The sequence below is a fragment of the Danio rerio genome, chromosome 20, assembly GCF_049306965.1.
Source record: "Danio rerio strain Tuebingen ecotype United States chromosome 20, GRCz12tu, whole genome shotgun sequence".
NCBI lineage: Eukaryota > Metazoa > Chordata > Actinopteri > Cypriniformes > Danionidae > Danio > Danio rerio.
In genome coordinates, this window is record NC_133195.1 from 38754209 (window position 1) to 38771938 (window position 17730).

General features: G+C 36.2%; 2 protein-coding genes across 8 annotated transcripts in view; one reads left to right on the top strand and one right to left on the bottom strand.

Moving 5' to 3' along the window:
* pla2g7 (phospholipase A2, group VII (platelet-activating factor acetylhydrolase, plasma)) overlaps positions 1-7609 on the bottom strand; it is an 8767-nt gene extending 1158 nt beyond the window's left edge. Inside the window, 10 exon segments of the mRNA NM_213189.2 lie at positions 1302-1450; positions 1526-1696; positions 2108-2199; positions 2295-2408; positions 4800-4971; positions 5394-5462; positions 5548-5641; positions 5787-5937; positions 6020-6168; positions 7329-7609. Coding sequence (NP_998354.2) covers positions 1302-1450; positions 1526-1696; positions 2108-2199; positions 2295-2408; positions 4800-4971; positions 5394-5462; positions 5548-5641; positions 5787-5937; positions 6020-6168; positions 7329-7401 — 1234 coding nt within the window. The 5' untranslated portion in view covers positions 7402-7609.
* On the top strand, positions 6295-17359 carry mep1a.1 (meprin A, alpha (PABA peptide hydrolase), tandem duplicate 1). Of its 7 annotated transcripts, none has more exons than XR_012395492.1 (16): positions 7214-8191; positions 9869-9910; positions 10056-10080; positions 10165-10206; positions 10386-10426; positions 10524-10599; positions 10708-10825; positions 12233-12408; positions 13293-13514; positions 13596-13733; positions 13819-14034; positions 15117-15581; positions 16477-16650; positions 16793-16855; positions 17002-17040; positions 17214-17359. XR_012395492.1 is itself a non-coding variant. In XM_073932494.1 (15 exons), exons 2-14 carry the CDS (start codon positions 9857-9859, stop codon positions 16840-16842), a joined length of 1797 nt encoding a protein of 598 aa, XP_073788595.1. In that variant the 5' UTR covers positions 6295-6363; position 9856; the 3' UTR covers positions 16843-16855; positions 17214-17359.
* The last annotated feature ends 371 nt before the right edge of the window (positions 17360-17730 follow it).

Below are 17730 nucleotides of genomic sequence, written 5' to 3' on the forward strand. Positions count from 1 at the left end.
TATAAATTGTGTTTACCATGTATATATAAATGCATCCATGCAAGTATATATTTGAGCAATATAATACAGATTTTATATAAAGATTTAATACATGTTTGTTTGTACTGTATATACTTGGGGGTGTCCAAACTCCATCCTGGAGGGCCAGTGTCCTGGAGAGTTTAGCTCCAACTTGCTTCCACAACACCTGCCATGAAGTTTCTAGTATATCTAAAGCTGCGGTTACACTGGGCTTTTCTCCCCTTAGACTTCCGTTCATTTGCACGTTAAGTTTCGCAGGTCGCTGCGGTGCAAAGTTCAAGCTTGGTGAACTCTGACCAGCGAAATCACATCACTTGACTGCGTGAGACCAACTGAGGATTAAAACATGACCTCTCTGGACAGAAATGTATAACATGGAGCAATAGCTCGCTTTTTTTAATGCCTAATAATCTTGTTTATTCCTGCCCCTTTTCACAGCGTCGCATGACAGAATTTTTTATTATCAAACTCTAGTGTAACCGCAGCTTAATAAAAGCTTGATTAGCTGGTTCAGGTGTGTTTGATTAGGATTGGAAATAAACTCTCCAGGACAGTGTGGACACCCCTGGTATATAGTTCAGCATTAATTACAATATATTGTTTTTGCATTGATATCGCAATGTGCAATTCCGCAGAAGTTACATCGCAAAGATATGTAAGGTTAAGAATAAGAGTTGACCAGAAGCCACAGAATTGTATTTAATCACTGTATTTATATGATTTATGCAAAACAAAAAAGTCTTTTCTTGTCTTGTTTCTAGTCCAAACATCTACATTTCAAAGCAAAAAATCTCACGTAACCCATTTTGCTTATTTTTCTGACTGTAAAAAATACTATTTTACTTGCTTTAAGAAATTTTGATAATTGGACTAGAAACTAGAAAAAAAAAACTTTTTTTTTTTTCATTGTGATAAATTTTTGTACCTGAACACTGTTAGAAAACCATCAAATAGTGCTATTTAAAATATTTTGTGAAACTATTCATATCACAATATTTATCGCCGAAAATTAAAATATCGCAATATTTTCCAATATTGTGCAGCCCTAGCATTAACTAATGTATTATTCAAATCAAAATTTGCACTTGTTAATGACCAGTAAGCTAACATGAACTAACATTATTTAACATTAAATTACATAAACAAAGATTAATAAATACATTACTAATACTTTTATACACTAATACATTAACTAACAAACAAGGATTTAATTGGTAGTGGGATTGCATAGGTAGAGAAAAATTGCTGAGCATATTTATACAAATTAATACTGAACTCACACAAGTGCCTCTGAAGAAAAGCCAAAGTTGCTTTGTTACAAAGATCCAAGGCAATGTGTGGATCAATCTCTCCTTTCAGCTTCATGAGCCGTCCAATCCAGTTTCCCGTAAGAAATGTGAAGTCTGGAAAGCTCTGATGGACTGTACCTCTGCCAGAAAAAAACAAAAAGTGTCAAGCAAAACTAAATGAACAGCATTTTTAAATGATAATAATAGGAACTGACTTGATGGTAATCATTTTTCTGGGAAAGATAGCAGAGTCCAACTTCTTCATGCGAATGATATTGCCAATCCACTGAAATTTTTCAGAGTTAATAAAAAAGATTGGCTGCTTCACTCCAGGGAAGATCTCCTCATCCAAGGGAAACATCCAGGTGTCCAGTGCCACACCACACCTAAAAAGCAACATTGATGAGAGGAAATTTATAAGGTTTTGCAATTAATCTTTGTAAGCTTTAAAAATGGACAAAAAATTCCTGGACTCATTTGAAATCTGAATTTAACACTGATGTTTTCATTAATGTTTCAAGTCGTCTATTACAGTGCATGTCAAATTTTTCTGCGGTCTATACAAATGCGGCAAAAAAACAAAACAGGAAACGATCAAAGTGTGAGGGACAAAACAGAAGCAAACCACAAAGACTGAAAGCAGAGATGCTCAAACAAACAGCCTGATAAATACGGCAATTATCTACCCACAAAATCTTGTATGTGATACAAGATCTTGTGGGTAGATAATTCCCATATTTAGCATTAACAGCCTGTCATGTAAATGTACTGCAAGTGCTAGTCAGCTCAACACGTACTTGAATCGGACTTCCTTGCACAAACATTCAATCACTGTCGCGCCTCCGAAAGAATGTCCCATAACCGCTATTCTACACAAATCCATGGAATTCTAAAATGGAAAAAAGCTCATTATCACTTCTTCACAACACTACAACAAAATATTGCAGTATATGATAAAACAGTAGTTTATTTTGTAATATTCACCTCCATTGTTGACAGATCAAAGTTGGACTGCAAGACGTTTTCCACAGACTTTCCTGAATGGATGTCAAAGAGAATATCCAAAGCTCTGATGCATTCATCTGCTCTCTGCTTTACCTGAAACAAAGAAAATCCAATTTATTTGCACAGAATAACACAGCTTATTTAATGGTGCTTCTAGAAGTTATTCAAAAAATAAAAACAATGCACAGTTCATTTTACTAAACAGCATAAAAATGGCCTTCAAAAAGTAAATATCTGAAAACACTTTTAAGATTTTATGAAACTAGTGATGTCATGCACAGACTACAGGATCATATGAGTGCTGGCTCATAGTGTTTTAAGTAGCATCAACTTTCAAACTTTCTGTCAGCTACTGCCATGTATATGTGTGTGAACGAGGATTGGTTGTACCACAAACCATTACATAACGCTTTTTAGTACATCATTGTTGTGTACAGATAGCCTCATAGTAAATACATAAATGCATTGTGATTATTCATAGGCATTTCATGCAAAACTACTGAAAGCATCAATATTAACTATTAGCTCATTAAGCTGATCAGCTAATGTTTAGTTTGTCACATTTGTATTGCTTGCATATTGAAAAACACCTCAAGAATTTGCCTCTCGTGTATTAGGCTGCTACTTGACTGCATACACCAAGGGAGCCTTTGGGCCTGAAATGAAACATGCTATTTTAAACCAAGGCAACCCAGGGTGCTGAAGTATAATTGGGTAAACTGGCAGTGTGTGAAGTTATACAGACCAAAACAAAGACTTTCCGACACACAACCCACATTTTCAAAGAAGAATAACTGAATTGAGTGTTGTTTTTCAGATGATCAAGCATGCTCACATAGCATGTTTCTTAAATAACTATGAACATAATATGATTTCTGTACTTTAGAAATTCAAAAATGTACACACAACACCTTTTCGTGCTTCACTCATGGATTACTCAATTAACTGCATTTGGTTATTTAAGATTTGACATGATCCAGGATTGTTTTGTTCTTTAAAACACTTCCGATAGTAATGAAAATATATACCAAATGATGATATTTTCTTACGGTAGTAACCTATCGTTTATATATGTAGTAACCTACAGGTTTTAGATATAAACGTTTGGATTTTTTTTAGAGTACCGACCCTGCTTTAGTACAATTTGTGTATGGAAAATAGACATGCCCAATATAGTCATTCTTTTTTTTTTTAAGGAATAATAATTTATGCAGTCATTCACTCGTTTTGACAGCAGATGTGCAGGTGATTTGATGCTTCACAAAAGTTTCAGACATCTTTACCAATATCAAAATGCTTTTTTTTATGCAAAAATACTTTAAGTATCCTTACGCTGATTAAGAAACTTAAATAGGCCTACTATAATAAAAAAAATCCACTCTAAATAGAATACAAAATAAATTGCTAAATAAAATTTGTAAAGCATGCAGCCCACACATGTGGAAAGTTATTGTGTATCATACTCAAAATTTTAAAAAAGTATAATTATTTTTTAGTGTTTTTTCACCTTTAATGTGATAGGACAGTGAAGGACAGACAGGAAAGCATTGGGAGCAGAAAGAGGGGATAGATCGGCAAAGGACCTCGGCCTGGAAGCAAACTCAGTTCACCGTGAGCACTTTAATGCCATATGTCAGTGCTCTTAACCACTAGGCTATTGGTGTCGACTTGGGTATCATATTTAACAAACAGTTCACTGTGATTTTGCTCACATGGATAATTGAATATTAATCAGATGATGTCATTACACTGCTGTGCCATCAGCCAATCGTTGGATTGCTGATCATGATTTCGAGGATCGATCTGTCCTTCATAGCACATGCAGCGGTCTCAGATCAGTTCATCCAGACATTTTAATCTGATTCGCCAACTTGTTTGAAGAACCAAATTAGCCAGAGATCAGTTTTCAAGATGAACAGATCCAGGATCTGCCAGATCTTCTTAAATCTTTTAAGCGGCCGATGAGTGAGACATCAGTGTTTTAATCCACTTTCAACCACTTTTCTGATTGCATTAAAAGAAGGCTGGTGAATGTATGGTCATTTTCTGATCGTTTGATCTGAGATTGCAAAATAAGCCTTTCAACTTACATAATGCAGCGCATAAAATGGTTGCAAAACCATGCCAAAAGCCGTTGGTTTGTGTTAGGATCCAAGATGATTTTATAAGGCAAAATTTTAAATCGCCCTGGCTAACATAATTTACCAACACATTCCCTAATGTATGTAATCCCCTAACTTTTGTAGCTTTTTGAGTGCATTTCAATACATGAGTTTTTACGCTACAAAATTAATTCAATCAAAAGTGGTTTCAATGGCATCTGGATGTGAATGAAAGTGTACAAGCTCAAGACATTTCAGACACCCATATACACTTGTATTTAGCACCATCCACATGTGATCAGATTAACAAAAACACACATTAATACCAGGTGTAAACTGAGCCTGTGTGTTGGATACCAGTTAAGAAATGAGATGCTCTCACTTGTTTGTTTCTCAGGGGAAACTCATTCTCGCCCGTCTTCAATGGTCTGTAGTACATCCAAACCTCTTCAAGATTATCAGACACAGGTTTAGAGATGTCAGATGACATATGTCTTTTTGTTCCTGGCTCAGCATTTTCTTTGAAATAAAATGTTGCAGACGAAGATTCATCCCTGAAATGAAAAAAAGATTTATTACAATGAAAGACAAATACACAAGGCTCAGCACAAATTGCCTATAACTAACGTGTGAAGATATTTAAGGTTTTATGAACACTAAATTAAATATCTAAATGACAGATATTTAAAGCTAGTTTTCAAAATCTGAAAGGCAGTGCATCACTGTGGTTAGTCCTGTGTTATGTGTCAGTCCACTGGTAAACACTGTTAAGAATGTGATGACCTAGTTTATACTATTGTTTGCACACTCTTCACACACTTTTGACTATTACAACATACAAAACCGTTCATTGACACAGGCCAAGTTGAGTCTCTGAACTGCAATTGTGTTCTGGCGGACATCTCTTATCTCAACATACTTGTTCAGACTGAAAGCAAAACAGCTTTTACAGCTAATAAATTCTGAAAGCAAGCACCTGTGCTCCACCGCAGCAACAATGAAGCCCTGTGAGGCCAGTTCAACACAGATGGCAGAATACAATGTCCTGAAAATACAACACAGAAACACAGTGAGGCTGCATCAAAGAACTGAGATTATGTCTGCAGACCAATCTTAAAAATCACACACACCTGAAAGCGCCCAGTCCATGGGAAAAAATTATAACAGGATATTTCCCATCCGGTTTAAATGACGCATTCCAGGCTGCTGGGATTTTACATGACCCTAAAATGAAAGAAGAAAACAACTGATCATCACATGATGACAGTAGCAACCCATGTTTTTAACCACATCTCAAAGCATCGAGGAAGTGGCACAACAGTGACTTTTTCAAAAAGCCTCAGGCAGAATGAAGAGAAAAAATGCTTACCAAAGAGGTAGTTGAAAATACGTTCACTCAGTGCTCTGTTAATCTTCATAAAGTCTGCAAGGCCATTAAAATACTCCCTACACGGGACCCAATCAGGCAGATGAGGATGCTCGGATGCTTGGCATGGATAGTAGATTCTCATGAACGTACCCTTGAAGAAACAGAAACATATCTTTAAATCCGCTGATGGCACACAGACAACTGAAGTTCAAGTAATACGTGTACACACTTACCTGGACTGTGTGGCCCACCATCAGGTCTGTGCATCCCACTTGATGGGGTCCTTTTCCTGGTGGGATAGTCATAGTGTTGTTGTGCCCGCTTGAGTTCCCCATTGCGATAACACAGAACCAATTCCACTTCTTAGGAATAAACTGTAAACCTAAAAAGACATCACATTGTTACAGCATGACAAGTCATGACAAGTCTGCTGACTGTTGACAACGGCTCTTTCAGTGTTTTCCAAGAACCACAATTTGGTCCGTTAGTCATATAGAAACTGTCAATCAAAGAAGTTCTCATCTCGTGAGAATAATGTGCTTGTTGGTGTACTCGCAACTCCCACTCACACATAGAGGTAAAGCTGGTTTTATATTCGGATATTCAAACATTCTCCTTAAAAACATAATTTCAGAAAAGCATTCTTTGCAAATTCTAAATAGGGAAATCATATACGCACACAGTGACTATCAAAATACAACACTGTTCACAGTTAATCAGATTGTGTTAATGTTGTTTTGAAGTCATACTTGTATGCTAAAGATCGAATATTCCTGTGGTTCTCAAACGTTTTTCATCAAGTAAACCCTCAGAAAAAAATTGTCCTTGCAAGTACAACCATAAAGATTAGTATTGAAGTACAGTAGTGTATTAGGTCCAGTAAAGCAGCTAAAGCTCTGTACAGTTCAAAAACGAGAAATATTAGTTCCTAATTTTAAGAACATTTAAATTAAAATGTCCTTTTAAAAGTTAAAAATGATAGGTTACTGTTATTAAAAAGTAAAAAAAAAAACTCCATGTTTATCAGCACCTGGAAACATATAAATATATATTTATATAGAAATGAATAGAAATAAATATAGGCGTTATGTCATCATATTCATATATACATTTTTTTGATAATTTATTTAAATATATGTAGCATAATGTACATATGACATTTTTGATTTATCCGCGTACCACTAGAAGGAAGCCCACGTAACGTTACCACTAGTGGTACATGTACCACAGTTTGAGAACAACTGGAATATTCAAAGTAACATGGTAAACAATATAGAGACTTCTAAATAAACGAATGTGTGAATATAAAACCTTTACCTCTATCACTCACACTAGCTTACATAATAAAAAGCAGTTCAAACTATAGTCAGACTTTTTAAAAAAGTATTCAAAAACTTTATGAAAATGAGTGAGTGACGTGATAGGAAGTGGCTGTCTGTCACAACAACGATAACACTGGCATGAGTTTGTTTACTGTTAGCATGTTAGCCACTGTTATCACAGTCGTCAAACGGCTTTTAAAATGGACTTGTAATGACTTACCTGACGTTGACTTTGACCATTCATATACCCTCTTGACCAGAGTCAGCTGTACAAGTCTGCCGACAGAACACATCGACGTTAACAGCGATCCATTGAGCCTCAGCTGAAGTCCACAGTGAGCAGGCGGAGCCTCATCCTGACCATGACTCGACTCATGTGTGTGTGCATTGAGTCACATATCCCTGCTGATTTTGGATCGGTTTTTCGAAGTGTGTTTGAACAAATCTTTTTAGTGAACGATTCGTTGAAAGAACACTTCGTACTTAAAGTGACAGTCCGCGTTCCTGGTTTATAAGACGGACAGTAACACAAACCAATAACATTTGAGCACGGGGTGTGACGCAGCACATGTTGAACAACACCCCCAGTCCAGTTCTGTTCAAAAGTCAAGATTCGTATGAAAGTGATTCGTATTGGTGAAACATTTAATTTAGTAATAACTGAATCGCATATTTATGCCTCAATGTTTTGTTTCTTATTTTATAAAGATTTTTTTAACTTAATGGAAGTTATTTATAGAATGGAAGTCAATGAGCAAACAAACAGCATATTTAAGAGACTCAGTGTGCTCAATCTAAAGTCATTCACACAACTCATAAGGGACATTCTACCAGAAACGTACATTATCTGTCCCTTAAATAAAAACATAAATACAGTAGATAAAGTGTATACATTTAGATTTAAAAGGAAATCTTAATATTAATAAGGAAATAGGGCATCACAGTGGCCCTGTGGGTTCACAGCAAGAAGGTTGCTGGTTCGAGCCTTGGCTGGGTCAGTTGGCATTTCTGTGTGGAGTTTGCATGTTCTCCCCCGTCTTCCTGTGATCTGGATTCACTCACAAGTCCAAAGACGTGGTATAGGTAAGCTAAATTGTCCGTAGTGAATGAGTGTGTATGGGTGTTTCCCAGTAATGGGGTGCAGCTGGTAGGGCATCCACTGCGTAAAACATGCTGGATAAGTTGGTAGTTCATTCCGCTGTGGCGACCCCGGATTAGTAAAGGTTCTAAGCGTAATAGAAAATTAATAAATGAAAAAAAGGAAATAAACGTTTTAATCTATCAATGTCATAACAAACGCTCTTAAATAATGTATAGCCTAGTTTTCAGCAAACATGAGTGTTTATTAAGATTGACATAAGAAATTAAGACAAGAAATATAGCAACATTGTGACAGCTTTGGGAAATAGTGTTCATCGTAGACATCACGGGATGACTGATTGTGAAGGAACGTGTAGTCTGGCACATTTGTTACCTACAACAAGTCAAAATTTTATCAGGACAAAAATCGCATAATGTGACATAGTGACTTTCGTAATCGACAATAAAAATCATGTGATCTGACCGGGGCTTAAGGCTATGACTTTAAAGTGACATCATTTGATGGAGGAAAAGCTGACAGTGATCAAGGATACGTTCTGTCATGAATTGTATGAAGATAGATAGATAGATAGATAGATAGATAGATAGATAGATAGATAGATAGATAGATAGATAGATAGATAGATAGATAGATAGATAGATAGATAGATAGATAGATAGATAGATAGATAGATAGATAGATAGATAGATAAAAATAAGATATTTATTGGAAACCCATAGCCATTAGCCCCTTTCAGCCTTTTTTTTTTTTTTTTTTTTGACAGTGTAGGAAAAATTCTATTAAATTGCCACAAGGCTATCTTGTATGAATAGCATTTTCTAAATGCAGTAAAATGTTTTCAGAGTTTCCAGAACAAGAAGTTGTAACATTACAAGTACATTGCTGAAAGTTGTGCTGTGTTTGAATAGAGCATTTTTTAATTTACAGCTAAAGTGGTTCTGTTCGGGTATTTCTAAGACAATTTACCTGCATTACTGTGTAAAACGAGTTATTGATATCCATAGGAATAAACACAAATGACTACTGGTTTCCAGCATTCCTCAACATATCTGTTTTTTTGTGTTCAGCAGAAGAAAGAAACTCAAAATACATGATTTAATAACTTTAACAATATTGTCTCTATAGTATGCCAGTATTCATATAGCTACTACTATATTGACTTCTCTAATAAACAATGCATGTTTGCTGTACTTTAATAGCCTTATCTTTGAAAAAAAATTCAAAGATTATTCCTTGCCTTGGATTTACAATTTTTTTTTAAGTTAAGAGATTGTAAACAATTTATTTTGGTTGATTTTAAACTGTCAAACTAAGTTGAACATTACTAAATGTAATTTGTTTGTTTAAATTTAACCCATATAAATTGTTTTTACAATTTTGCAGACATCATTTTTTTTTTGTGTACTTAAAAGATTTATTAAAAATCGGGCTGCTCTGAGTTGCATAAACTATTTACTCTCTGCATGTAACTGCACATCATTTATGAACACTCTTATGGGAGACACGTGTCCTTTGAGTTGTATTAAAACTATGCTGTCAGTGGTGGGACACTTCAAAGTCATGCTGCAATAAACATGTTCAAAGGCTAAAGTTCTCTTTATATCATTAAAGCGATGACAATATTTTGTACCTCTCATATTGACAGTATGCTTTTACAGAGACTGCTCATCTTCGCAGTGCTGGCTGCAGTACTTCATGCTGTGAGTGAATGATTTTCTCTATTCATAATTTACTCTACATTTCTACAGGCTTCTGTACAAATATAGTGTATGGAATTGTTCTGGTATTGTGCAGTGCTGTCTCTTAATGCTTTGAAATTTATAATATTCCTACAATGACTTTCAGGTTCCACTTTCAAGTCGTGCTCATGGTAAGATGAATAATTTAAATGATTTACTGTAATTAATAAACATTTTGTTGGCTTTATCTAAATATAACACTATTTACTCTGCAGAGGTTGAAGATGAACCCAATTTTAACCCTTTCATCAATCTTGGTAATGTGAAGTGTGCTAATGAGTAATGTGCAGTTTTTGTATTATATTACAATGACATCAATGCTCATTTTAATCCTGCTGTTTTTTCAAAGTAAACTTTGATTTTGGGTTAATTTACAAAACATTAAACAAATTCATTATCACTAAACCAAATAAATCTTGTATAATTTATATATCAGGAGCAAAAACCCGGCTGATTGAGGGAGACATAGCCTTACCTGTAAGTGCACAGACTGTCTAATAATTAGATTTTTTTTTTACATTTGCTATATTTGTACAATTTTTTTAACCTGTATGTAATGTATTTGTCTTTACAGTCAGGTCGAATTGGTCTTATCAACACAACATACAGATGGAAGTTCCCTATTCCTTACATTCTGTCTGACAGTCTGGGTATGACATTTTCAAATGTTTACCAAATCAAGCAGAAAGCTAAAATGATAAACTTGTGTTTTACAGTAACGCTTTTAATCATGAATACATTATTGCTCTTTTACACAGACCTTAACGCAAAAGGTGCAATCTATCAGGCATTTGAAGTGTACCGTCTAAAGTCATGTGTTGATTTCAAACCCTATGAGGGAGAGAAGACATACATCAAATTTGAGAAAGGAGATGGGTTTGTGCAGTCAAACATATATCACATTTTTTGTTACATAATTGCAATTGTATGTATTAACCGTATTTAGTAATGTGTCAAACGTAAAAAAAATAATCAGTTATTTTACGTTTTTGTTTTTTTTTCCGGCAGCTGGGGTGGGTAAATTACTGAAATTTACCGTAAAATAACAGTCGTTAAATGACAGAAATTCACTGGAAATTTTAATTTAAGGAAGTTTCTGCCATTTAACTTCCGCTATTTTACATTTTATTTAAAAAAACATAGAATAACAGATTTTTTTACAGTGCACATTACACAATTTGAATAACACAATCTAATTATTATACTGCATTACTTTTAGACTATTTACCTAACTTTTTTGTTGTATACTTGATTATTTTATATCATATTGGTTTTTAATAAAACAAAATACATCTCACCCTTTGTTATTTAAGCACATTTTAAGCAATTTACAGGTTCCCCTTCAAACTTTTCCAATGGTATCTGGCTGCAACCTTTATGATGCAAGCTGAGATTACATCACTCATCGATGCAATGTCAGACACAATGCACTCAAATTGAGCGACTTTTGTCACTGTGATGGGTAGGGTTAGGGGTGGAGGTAAGCCCAATAAAAAGCATTGGATGCAGCTCAGATTGCACTGCACCAGGTCTGCATCCAGACCCATCTCAACATTTCCAGGATTTTACAAGTGTGGCAAATGACATATTTACATAAATACTTCATCCCATTTTATCAAATGCTATTTGTTTTTTATAAAGTTTTCTATATAGTATAGTATTCAAAAATTCTTAAATCATTTACTCACATTTTAAATGTGTAATCTTTCATCTTCACTTTAGATTTAATATATTTTTAGGGCATATTTGCCATGGATTTTGTCTTTTATCACTGCTTAATCAAAGGGCACAGATTAAAAAAGACAGGCAGATCACGCTATGCTACAGCACAGACTCCAGAGTTCTCATTTTATACAAAACCAAAATGATTTTATTTTATTGAATTAGTTATTTATTATTATTCATTTAGTAAGATGGATTTTTATGAAGGGCAGCACGGTGGCGCAGTGGGTAGCACAATCGCCTCCCAGCAAGAAGGTCGCTTGTTCGAGCCCTGGCTGCGGGTCAGTTGGCATTTCTGTGTGGAGTTTGCATGTTCTCACCGTGTTCGCCTGGGTTTCCTCCGGGTGCTTCGGTTTCCCACCAATAGCTGTATAAGTTGGCAGTTCATTCTGCTATGGCGACAACAGATTAATAAAGGGACTTAGCCAAAAAGAAAATTAACAAACGAATTAATTAGTTATTATGAAAGCAACCTGCATTTTTTCAGCACCTGCATGAGCCCTAATACAACATCTATTGTATAATAAACATTACACTAACTAAGCATCAAAATTGTCGTAGGTGTTGGTCTTTTGTTGGAGATCAACAGAACGGACAGGTTCTTTCTCTGGGGCCCGGCTGTGATCATAAGGCTGTGATTGAGCATGAACTGCTGCACGCCTTGGGCTTTTATCACATGCAGTCTCGCCAGGACCGAGATGACTATGTGAAGATCTGGCTTGATCAGGTTATTGAAGGTTAGTTCAGTTGTTTTTCATCATTTGTGTGTAGGTTAAAGTCCCAGCGAGTTTTTTTAGATGTTAGTATCAGTAGGTTTGTTTTAAGGATATGTATAGATACACATTTTTTTGGTATCACCTTATACTTCAGTTTCTCAAATCAAATCTTCAGACCAATCAAATGCTCTTGAGTATCTGACATGTCCCGCCTCCTTCAGGATGCCTTATGCCAGGGGTGTCCAAACTCAGTCCTGGAGGGCTGGTGTCCTAAATGCCAAACCAGCTAATTCAGCTTTTACTAAATATACTAGAAACTTCCTGCAGGTGTGTTGAGGCAAGTTGGAGTTAAACTCAGCAGGACACTGGCCCTCCTGAACCGAGTTTGGACACTGATGCCTTATGTATTTGAGCTTAAAAACTCTCACTGCCAGAGCTGTAATAAAAACTAAGTGCTATAGGCTATTTTTTTAAAGAGGGAGAAGCTACTCTATGTCTTGCTCTGTCTTCATGTTTCAGCTAAATTTTTATCAGTCATTTAACCAGGGCCTGAGCAAGCTGAACTGCCGCTCTAGCCAAACGACAGTCATGCCACCCTTAACCCTAAAGTAAAAGTGGGGGGTGAGGTGGGGTTATAAATGAGGGCGCAGGTGGTGAGGGTTGTGTCGCGGACGCTGCCCTCTCTATTCTGGCGCCCTAGACGCGGATATAACTGAGGGTGCGGGTGGTGAGGGTAGGCTGCCGCCCTAGGAGGTCGTCTAGGTCAACTCTATGGACGCGCCGGCCCTGCATTCAACAAAGAGTTACATTTCAAAACACTTCATGTGATCTTTAAGAACACTCTGTTATAATTTTGTTTCATCATGTCTATACAATCTCACATAATGCTTCCTTTTCTTTTCCAGGCTTGGAGCATAATTTTAACAAATATGATGACAGTTTTGTCACAGACCTAAACACACCATATGACTACGAGTCTGTTATGCATTATCGTCCATTTGCTTTCAACAAAGACCCCGCTATTCCTACTATTACAACCAACATCCCAGAGTTCTACAAAATCATCGGACAATACCTGGACTTCAGTGAGATGGATATTGTCAGACTGAATCGAATGTACAACTGCTGTAGGTTAATAATACACAATAAGATAAATGAATTAACATGTTAGCTCGTATGTAACCTAGAAGTGGTCTGCTCTTCCACAGCCTCTTCTCTTACCCTGCTGGACCAGTGTGCTTTTGAAAAGATCAACATCTGTGGGATGGTACAGAGTTCGACTGATGATGGCGATTGGGTCCATCTTAAGAGCTCTGAGGATCATACTCTCAGCGGACAATGCAGAGGTGACAAAAAGGCCTGCAATACACATTTTTTCAGAGGAGATGCAGTATGATTAAATTAAACAAACATTTTGGCTTGTGATTTCAGATTTAGGATATACTATGCACTTTGACACGTCCAGTGGACAGGCAGAGAGATCTGCTCTAATCGAGTCCCGCATCCTATATCCAAAAAGGAAGCTGCAGTGCCTACAGTTTTTCTACAAAATGACGGGGAGTGCAAAGGACAGGCTAGTGGTTTGGGCCAGAATGGATGATGGAACAGGAGAAGTGCGTAAATTAAAGAAACTGCAAACAATCTGGGGTAATTATTTTCTTTGTGAACTATACTAGAAGCCTACACTGTTAAAAATAAAGATTCTTTCTTTATTTACTTTGAATACTACTGTAATAATGAAATTCTCTCTTTATTTACTGCTATAGATTAAGCTGACATGTACTTAAAAAGTTACTTATAGTAAAAAGCCTGTTGGCCATCAAAATAAAGTGTTAGCAGATATTAAGCAGATAGTCTAATACTCTCATTTGCATAGAGCATAGAGGTTTTTGAAGTCAACAGTATGTACATAATCCAACCCAGACTCATTCTGAAAACGTACCGCTAATACATTTCTGGAGAGCGTCAAATACGTCCACCAGGTGCTATGTTTTTTAGCAGTTTTTGTTTTCGCGAATCCACCAGAGGCCACTGTGTACGCTTTTTCAGGTCTTAAATGTCTTAAAAGAGTGCCATTCGCCCCTTGCTGTTCTCACGTAAATCCACCAGAGGCCGCTTTTGACTGACTGACTGAATGGCTGACTGACTAAACGATTGACTGACCCACCCTCCCTCTTTTCCAAAACCCAACCAATAGTGTTTTCAAAAGCACCGATTGACCCGCCACCCACTTCCCTAAACACAACTGACAGTTTTCAAAAGCAATCCAGAAAAAGAAAAGCTCTCACCTGAAATTTACCATGTTTTCAGATTTAACCACATTCTCACCCTGTTATTTATTTGTTTATTTTATTTTTTGGATTCTGTTTTTATCTTTTCCGCTTTCTGGAACCGTTCTTCGCCGTACTTAAACACCATCATCGTGGTCAACTTTTCTCTGCGTCTCAAGTCCTCCAACGTACATTGTGAGCTAACTTGACAAACTGATAACAGCAGAAAAGCCGTTCATACGGAGGTAAGCGGACAGCTGATAAGCGCGAAAAGAAACAGCGTCACACCGCCCTGTAGTGTTCGTTTAAAAAATAAAATGCAGCTATACGTACTGTACTTCTGGCTACATAATTCCCTATCTCAAAATGTTTAAAGGGCTATGTTTTCAGAATGAGCCTGTGTTGCAACCATCGTTTAAGGTAAAATGAATGTGGTGATAAAGTGCCTTTCTTACCCAGCTGATGAAGACAAAACATGGAAGATTGCCCATGTGCCGATGCAAGTTGGGGCAAAATTCCGCTATGCATTCCAAGCAGTGAAAGGTGATTCGAGCAGCTCTGGAGGAGGTATATTCATAGATGACATCAGCCTAACAGAGACACACTGTCCAGCAGCTGTCTGGCGCATCCAAAACTTCTCCAGTATCCTTGAAAAGGCAGACTACAGCACTGTGCTGAACAGCCCTCGTTTCTACAGCCCTGAGGGTTATGGTTTTGGGATTCAAGTGATTCCACTGTCTGGCTACTCTGATTATGCTGGTAACTACACTGGTCTGTACTTCCATTTGATCAGTGGTGACAATGACATTGTGATGCAGTGGCCTGCTGTGAACCGCCAGGCCACTATAGTGGTGATGGACCAAGATCCGGATATTAGGTTGAGGATGTCTTCTGCTCGTAGCCTCACCACTGACCTGAGCAAAGGTATTTGAGGCCATAACCATGTTTGGGGAAACAATGGGGGAAAATCAACTTGTTTTAGAAACCAAAATGAAATAGAATGGTGAAGGAAATGTTAGATCTAATTTTAGTTGGAAGCAATTATATTAAATTGATTGCAATAATTACAATTTGATTGAATTTATACATTTTAGGATAGCTTAAACAAAATCTTTTTTGCATTACTTGATGTTTAACGTTTATATCATGAATTCTTGCTATATTCATTTTAACACAAGCTTGTGTGACCTTGTGTTTCTCTGACCTTTATATTCACATTATGTGAATGTGTGAGACCAAAAGGAGATCAAACATGGCCTCTATGTAAATACATTTTAAATATGGAGCAATTGTTCGTAAATAAATGTTGCATCATCTTGTTTTTTTTCCTTCCCCTTTTCGCTGCATCGTCTGACAAAATTTCACATGCAGAGCTTTTGCACTGGAATTTGTGCTTTGCATTTTTAAATTGTTTAAATTAAACTTAATTTGATCAATTATTTTAACATTAATGAGCACTTTAAACGTGACTTTTAAGTGATGCATAATAAATAAGTGCAAATCAATTTGAGTTTATTTGTAAAGAGCTTTTCACAATAATGATCATTGCAAAGCAGCTTTACAAAATACACACAATAATAAATTACATTCAAAATCAAGAAGAGTTAAGGCTCTGAGTATACGGTGGACAGTGCAGGGTCATGCATATACTGTGTTGAACTGCAGTTATACACTAAGTTGATTAGAATTAGAACAATTAGAAATATTAGAGGAGGGGGGAGGCATTACTAATTAAGGGGGACCTGTCCTTGTCAATGTCTGTGACGGTTATGCCCTTGATAAAGATTGAAATTTTCATCTTTACATTAATGTTTTCTAGGAAATGGAGAACAACTATTGTGGGACAATCCAAAAAAGGTTGGGACCCTTGACCCAAGCGATGGATTTTGGCGAGGACCATCAAAGGGATGGAATACTTTCATAAAGCACTACGATTTACACAGACGAAATTACCTGAAAAATGATGACCTCATCATCTTTGTTGACTTTGAAGGTATGCTACACACTATATTAACCCCGCCCCTAACCCTAGCCCACACAGTGAGCGCATGTGTCTGAGAGTGCATGTGCAAGTCTGCAGCCAGACACTATTGGAGATGTTGTCTAATTGTTTGATTGTGTGTGTCTCTTTAAAGACTTAACAAGCCTGATAAAGAGTGAGGTTCCGACTGCCCCAAAGGTTTGAGGAAAAAAAGACTGTAAGTTGGCTGATTTAGAGTAAATACAACATTAAAATACACAACTATTATTTTTTTAATAGTTATCAGATTGAAACGATTGATCACTCCAAACCAAACATTCTTACTATTTAATCCCTATTAATCTTTCTTCAAAATGTCAACAGAAAAAAAAATAACTCAAAACATATTTGAAACAAGTGAAGGTGAGTAAATAATGTGTAAACGTTTTGTTTGTGGGTGAACTATCCCTTTACCCTCCTTTTTATCAGGGCTTAATTTGGATGTTATCATTAGTTAAATTACACACAGTATTATATTTGACAAAATGTTTGAGAGAATTCATTTTGATTCATTACTATTGTATTTCTCTAAACAGGTGTCACTTTAAAGTCTGAAGAGCTGTGTGGATTGTGGAGAACATCTTAAATATGTTAATGATGGAAGTAAAACTGTGCTACTGAAACAGTGTTTTAGATATTCTGCTACTTTTGAAACATTTTAATAAAGTCGTCAATTGCCAAATTGCTTTCTGAAATTATTCACCTGCATGCATGAACTTTGTAGTTTTCAGTGTTCAGTGTTCACTTAAAAATGTAAATGTGAGATAATGTGCTAATCTTATCTGAAATCTCATTGATATGATATGACTATCTATATTTGAGTACTAAGGCTATCCTCATCCCAGTGTCTTGTCCTGCAGTAAACATATTAACTCTACACCTCCCATCTTTTATTATGAGTTTACTGATCAAATACACATTAGTTAATTTACACATGAACTTTTGTGCTTTAAACAAAAACTCTGTCATCATTTACACACCGTTCACTTGTCACAGACTTGTTTGAGTTTCCTATTTTTTCTGTTGGAAAAGAAAAAAAAGTTATTTTAAAAA